The sequence below is a fragment of the Crocodylus porosus genome, unplaced genomic scaffold (genome assembly GCF_001723895.1).
Source record: "Crocodylus porosus isolate Cpor-Errol unplaced genomic scaffold, CroPor_comp1, whole genome shotgun sequence".
Classification (NCBI taxonomy): Eukaryota; Metazoa; Chordata; order Crocodylia; family Crocodylidae; genus Crocodylus; species Crocodylus porosus.
The window spans coordinates 11,026,651-11,033,401 of NW_017728936.1; the positions used below are offsets into that span (position 1 = coordinate 11,026,651).

At 48.0% G+C, this 6,751-nt stretch overlaps 1 protein-coding gene across 1 annotated transcript; it reads left to right on the forward strand.

Annotated features, from left to right (window-relative positions):
• Nucleotides 1–1,121: 1,121 nt before the first annotated feature.
• TEX12 (testis expressed 12) lies at nucleotides 1,122–3,744 on the forward strand. The gene is made up of 4 exons (XM_019546929.1): nucleotides 1,122–1,359; nucleotides 2,192–2,303; nucleotides 2,418–2,469; nucleotides 3,071–3,744. The coding sequence occupies exons 1-4, from the start codon at nucleotides 1,300–1,302 to the stop codon at nucleotides 3,213–3,215; spliced, it is 369 nt and encodes a 122-aa protein (XP_019402474.1). The 5' UTR covers nucleotides 1,122–1,299; the 3' UTR covers nucleotides 3,216–3,744.
• The last annotated feature ends 3,007 nt before the right edge of the window (nucleotides 3,745–6,751 follow it).

The window sequence follows — 6,751 nt, forward strand, 5'->3', positions numbered from 1 at the left end:
GGTAATGGTCGCTGTTTGAGGCGCCGGTGACCGTTACCGGCCGCCTCGGGGCGCGCGGGCGGGAAGCTGCGGGCGGCCCTTTCCCCGCTGCTCTCCGTCTCCTCAGGCCGCCTTCCCGAAGTACTTTCAAGCCGTCTGGCTTCGTCTCCCAGCACGAACAAGCAGTGGGGCTTGGGGGCAAAACAGGGGTGTGAAATCCTCCTGGGGAACGCAGCCCCGCGCCGTGCGTCTCCGGGGTCTGTCCCTTGGGCGACCACCACCACCATTTCACAAGCCCTGATCCTCGCCTCAGGCTCTGTGCTCGCCCTCTTTGCAGACCCTTCGGGCTCCCCCGGCCCGGAAGGACGGGACGGGATGGGGCGGAAAACGAAGGGGTGGCAAGCTGCCCTTGCGGGAGTTTGCCTTAGTTGGAAGCGCCGCGATGTTGGGTTTTTGTAGTATTAATGCATTTGACATCTTTTAACTTTTAAAGCCGGGTCTCATTACGCTTAAACAGATGTTGCGAAACCAGGATTGTGCATATGTTTACATATTATTTATAATATAGATCAAATTATTTAAATAATTGTGCACATATCCTAATATTAAAGTGCAAAAGAAGAAGAAAATGCACAGGGAGACCGCGAGCAATGCTCTGGGTCCTTTAGCTCCTCGGTGTCATGGCTGGACAGGGGGATGATGACCTTTTGCTGTGGCTGCTGGTGGCACCAGCTACGTGGCACGCCTCTCGGGGCAGATTACCCTGAGCGGGCACGATGCTGTTCTCAGCCCACCCCGGGGTGCATCTACACGTTCATGAATGCACTTTTAGTAATGCACATTCGATTGAATACCTCCGTTTTAGTACCTCACCTGACCCTAGATGTCTTTCCTGCCCACACTGGGGGGTACCCCAATGATCTTGTAAGGTCCCTTCCAGACCCTAACATTCATGAAACTACAAAAAGGTGCATTATGCCTATTTTACTGGGCATTAGTGAAAGGGCACGGTTTTAATTAATGCATGTTAAACTAGGCTACTGCATATTAAAGCGCACGTGTGGACACATCCCCGTCTAGGAACGAGTCTGGAGCTTGGCAGCCTGGGGCGGATGGGCGCTGGGCTCGCTAGTCCCTTCGGTTCCCACTTCATTAAGTGCCTGCTGCTCTTGCCATGGTTTCACTTGGGCTTCTGCTTTGGTTTCAGGCCAGCGGAGGCCCGGGAGGGTATGGCATTAGACAGCTCCCTCACTTACGTTACATGCTGAGTTTTGTTTCCAGAGAAAACTTCACTTATCGAACATTTCTCAGCAGGGAACAATGACAAGTAACGCAGGAGCGGCTGAAGAGAGCAGCAGTAAACGCAGAAAGGAGATGGATGTGAGCGGTTTTTATTATGGTTGGGGCGATAGCTTGGATGGATGACGGGAGCGCGGTTACCATTTCGTGTTTGCTCTTTCCTGATCCCTCGCAGTATGCCGGCTCACCGCCCTTCAACACGTGTGACAGGTGGGCGGGACCAGAAGTCCCGCCCCTTAGCACCGCCCCTTTCCCCTTGTACGGTGCGTGCCGTCCCCAGCCCCGCCCCTGGCCCCAGTCATATTTGCATTCAAGTGCGGTGAGCCCAGGACACTGCCGCTGTTCGGTAAGAACGGGGTCTCGCCTCACCTGTGCTACTGGAGATCACTGTGATGTCTTACCACTAGAGTGATTCCCCCCCCCCCCCCATGATTTGAAGACTTACAGAACCACAGGGAGTTTCATGTTGTGTGGGCTTTCTCCAACTGAAAGCAGGTTAGTTTGGTGTAGGGGAGAAACACATTTTTTACTGATCCAGTCAAAAGTCTTGGGTGAGTACTGCCAAGAGACCAGAAATGTCATGCATTCCCACAAATCCACCCACCCGAACCAGCTCTCTAAAAGGAAGGACAACTTTAAAATGTCATTGCTAACAGGGAGGTAGTGCCAGCTAGGTGGCATATGAAGTCTTGTCTATATAGTGTATACATTCAAACCATTTTAGAACCTAACATTCACTTGGCCTCTTTACACTGAGGACTTAGGCACTTTTGCGGTTATGAACCCCAACTATACAACCTTAATTTACAATAAAATACACAGATTATGCAGATCTTTGTAAAAAAACTCTGTGCAAAGTTTTTCAGTCCAAAGAACTTACTGGCACATATTTTTTCATGTGTTCCATTTCTAGAAGGAAACATCAGGAAGTCCTCAGTTATCCTGCCTTGAAAAACCAGACCCAGCTCTTTCTGAGAGTTCTCACTCACTTTACAAAGCAGATGTGCTGGAAAAGGTTTTAAATGGTGACGTATTAAACATTTACAGGATTTTTTTTCAGAAATGCAATTATTAATTAATTAGATGTTGGAATTAATAAAATGCATTCACTCTTTTTAATTAAATTTTTGCATTAACAGACATGGGGAAGGAAATCAATAGCCTGTTGTCAAAATACGCCTACATTTTAAGGCAAGTGTGTATTTTTACATTAATTATTTTTAGTATGTAAAAAGTACATAATCTTAGAAAATCTTGTTTCTTAGCTAGGCCAAAAGTATTCTAAATATTTGTCAACCTTGATCTCTGGTGAAGGAGGCAACATATTTTGATGATCTTGTACTTTCAGGTGTGCGAGATGTATTAAGGAAAGAGTGACAAAAGTTCCATACTTCTGATAGATGTCAGTGTTTTTGAGAATAGTGCATTCAGGAAAATTGCTATGGAGCCAAAGTTAAATGAAAGGAACTATGCTTGGCGACTTCTTAGTGAAGGAAAATGTAAATTTCTGCAGGGGTTTTTTATTTTTTCTAATTTGTCTAAGAACATGTGCCAAGCACCAGTCTGAACTGAGTACCAGAGTGTACACATGCAGTGTCAAGAAAGGGAAAGATCAAATAAATCCTGAAATGCCAAAACCCTTGGTTTTGTTTGTGGACTTAACAGCCTGATTTGTCAGACTGTGTTGGCTGATAGATAACAGATTTCTAAGCCATTAAAGTGAATCCAAATACAAGCAGTGGTTGAGAGTTAAAGTTTGAGTATTTTAATTTGAGAATTTTTTCCAATTCAGTGAGAGAGCAGCGATGGATGCTGCATATGTACAAGAGCTTGATGGAATTTTGAAAGAAGCGAGGACCATGGAAAATCACCTGAAGCAGAAAAGGGAGAGTCTGAGAGACAGGTTCGCAGTGATAGCAAATACTCTGAAAAGTTAAAATGGATTTCGCTTGACAAATAAGTTGAACAGACTCTTCTGCACGTATGGTGTTATGCACCAGAACACATGTTAATGAAAGCTTCATATGTGTTTGGCTTTTTGGTAAATATTTTTAAAAATTGAGGAAACTTTCAACACCTTTGGAAGCAATATAATTTCTTGAAATACAGAAACGAGCTAAAGATTTCTGTGTATTTGAGAGCCTCTTAAAAAACCAAATCATCAGTTTGTCATTGATCACATGCTGACCATTGTTTTGGTTGCACCTTTGGTCTCCATCCCTACAATGTTCTGAAGTAGAGAAGAAGTTAAAAGGAGTCCTCGGTTGCTAGATTCTGTGGTGTTGTGAGTCGCTGGAGGAGTATAGAAGTGGAGATCTAGCAACTGAGGACTTTTGGTCCCAGCCAGGTGCCTGTCCAGTCTCCTTTTGAAGTCCCCCAAGGATGGGGTAAGCTCCACCTCCCTTGGGAGCCCATTCCAGATTCTGGCAACCCTGACCGTGAAGAGCAAGTCCAGCCCAAAACCTTCTCTCTAATAGGTTATGGCCATTGTTCCTTGTCATTCCAGGGGGTGCCCTGGTGAACAGATCATTGCCTACTTCATGTTGCTCTCCCCTTATGAATTTGTACGCTGCCACAAGGTCTTCTCTCAGCCTTCTCTTGGAAAGGCTCAAGAGGTTAAGGTCCCTTAGCCTTTCCTCGGAGGGCCTTCCCTGCAGGCCTCTAAGCAGGTGAGTGGCCCTTCCTTGGACTCTCTCCAGGTTGTCCGCATCCTGCTTGAACTGCGGCACCCAGAACTGGACACAATACTCCAGCTGCAGCCTGACCAGTGCTGCATAGAGGGGAGAATCACTTCCCTGGACCTGTTTGTGAAGCGCCTGTAGATGCACAACAAGGTACGACTGGCTCTGCCGACTGCTTCATCACATTGGCAACTCATGTTCATCCTGGAGTCGACAGTGACTCCAAGATCTTTTTCTGCCTCAGTGGAGCTGAGAAGGTCATCCCCCCAGCCTGTAGGTATGATGGCATTTCTTCCTCCCTAGATGCAGCACCTTGCACTTGTACATACTGAATTGCATCCTGTTGCTCTCTGCCCGCTTTCCCAGCCTGTCTAGATCTAATTCACGGAAGTTTTGTGTAAGTTGTTTCTTTGCAGCCAGATTGCTTCGTGTACATAAGATATTGGACAAAAACAGTGCTATCAAAGATGCACACAGCTGCAACACATTTTACTGAGCTTCAGAGCTGTCTTTTAGGGAGTGCATTTTATAGTTCAAAAAGAGGCTGAAAGTAAATTCACTAGCAGTGTCTGCAGTGAATGAGCTGCAATAATAAGTGATATGCTGCATAACTAAATGGATTGAATAAAAAACTTCCATGTTTATTTGCAAGAGCCCTTTAAACAATACCCAAATTTTGAAATAGCCATTTATAATGCATTTCTAATTGTATGTTGCTCTAGTAACTGTATAGAAAATGCATAGAATTAAAGCAGCAGTCATTTTATCTAAAGAGGAACAAAACTTTTATCCCTTTCCTATGTACATGGAGTAGCTGCTTTTAAGAAGCACGATCAGCTTTAATTAAAAAACAAACTAATTTTCTGGAGATCTAGCTTTAAATAATAACATATTCAATGTTTTTATTTTCTTGAATGGAAGGTTTTAATCAATGGTTCTTCCCTTCTTCTTTCTTGCTATTATAGAAGTCTTTTTCAGCAATGGAAGAACTGACTAATCAAGCTTTTCATTTTTTTCTCTGTTGGAAAAAAACCTGCAATAAGTGCCTTTATTGGTTAAAAACTGTGTTCCCCATTACAGCATGTGATGAAATGAGTTCCAGCCCCTGAAAGCTTGTGCTACACCCACTTGCACTTCAACTTGCACTTTGCATCTAAAATTGCAACTCTACCCAAGCCAGGGTCCTACTTTGGACAGGAGCTGAATTAAGAGACTCAGCTGAGAGACAGCTGCGTGGGGATGGTATTCAGATGCGTGTTTGTGGAGGTGGTTATTCAGAGGGGAAGAGCAGGGGGCTGAGGCAGAGAGCTAGAAGCAGGTGAGGTGTACAGAGGATCCCTTGAAGGACATGCTTAAGGAACAATTAGAGAGCTCAGAGGGGAAGAGGAGAACATGTGTCACAGGGGAGCTGATGGCATGGTTTTAGTTGGACCAGCCGTGAATGTACAGCAAAGTGGCAGGTCTCCTGAGCAGGGCCTATCATGGCTGGGGGGAGAGGGGGGACGAGGAGGGTCATTTGGCCTGGGCCTCACATTCGTGGAGGGCCTCAAATTTAGACTTTTGACGTTATCTCCAAATGAGGTTATACATACAGACACAGATATACACTGACAGAAGAAGACATTCATCATACAACTTTAAACTTGTGTCCCATTACCGGGCCATGCTGCCTGTAGTGCACTATGAATTAATATTTTTTTAATATACCAGGAGCCTCAAAAAATGGAAGTGGCCTGGGCCTCTCTTGACCTCTGAGAGGGGCTGCCCCTGAGGCACCAAGAGTCCCTTGATTTCACACCGCTCCTGTTCTCCAAGCAACTGCTGCCCAAAGGGCACTGGCAGAACAGGGCTAGATATTTTCAGGCTTTCTGTGGAAGGCTTCAAGCCTTTCAGCAGTTGGTGCTTTCCAGGTTACAGTGCTGCTCCTCCTGTGCTGTGATGTGATCAGAGGTGGGGATGCCCACTGCTGGTTTCCTTGTTGCTATTCGCAGGCTGTAGGCTTGTCGTCTCATCCAATAAGCCCAGAGATTTGGCTAAGAAAAGTTCCCTGGGGACTGATGCAGGAGTGCAAAGGAGGGTGGTGGAGCTTGCTGCTGGGATGGACTGGAATGGGAAAAGTCCAGACAGTAAGTTCACCTGTGGGACTGCTGGGGCAGCAGCGGTGGGCCTGGCTTTGCAGGGTGGCAGAGGTTGAAAGGCTGCCTTTCACCTGGCTAAGCAGCTGGTCCGTGAGACAGGTGGGTCTGTGGTTCCCGACGGGAGGATGGATAGCTCCCGCGGCCCGGCTGCCAGGGGCAGCGAGCTGGCTACGTGGCAGGAAGGCTGGCATCGGGCTCCGGACTGAGCGGTGAGCCAGCAGTGTCCGGGCCCTTGAGCCCAGTGCTGAGACAGCCGTGCAGGGCCTGACTTGGTTTTCGAAGCGGCCTGGGCTCCCGAGTGTGGTCCAGCCTGGGACCATGCGCTGCCACTCTCAGGGGCAAGGGGGCCAGCCAGAAAAGCCTCCTGAGCAAGGTCACGGCTGAGCCCAAGGGGAAGAGATCTGCAAAGTGTGTGTGTGGGGGGGGAGGGAACAGCTTTTCTTTGTCGGGGCTGCCCGGAAACCCCGCCACCTCCCTCGCTTGCAGCTCGCAGCCAGCCGCCGCCCCTTGCGGGCACGGACCGGCACAGCCCGGGCCCGGGCCCGGGCCTGCTGCCGGCGCAAGCCGCTTCGCTCGGCTGCTCTCCCGAGTCGCAGCTGGCTCTCCCCGCCTGCGGGCGGGCCGCCAGCGCCGGCTTCCCATCAAGCGCCGGGG

What these genes read in the sequence shown, in the direction of transcription:
- TEX12 (XM_019546929.1), top strand. Translation starts at nt 1,300, where the DNA reads ATGACAAGTAACGCAGGAGCGGCTGAAGAGAGCAGCAGTAAACGCAGA. An exon ending in AACGCAGAAAGGAGATGGAT is followed by an intron (nt 1,360 to 2,191) that starts GTGAGCGGTTTT and finishes TTCCATTTCTAG; the next exon opens with AAGGAAACATCAGGAAGTCC. An exon ending in GCTGGAAAAGGTTTTAAATG is followed by an intron (nt 2,304 to 2,417) that starts GTGACGTATTAA and finishes TTGCATTAACAG; the next exon opens with ACATGGGGAAGGAAATCAAT.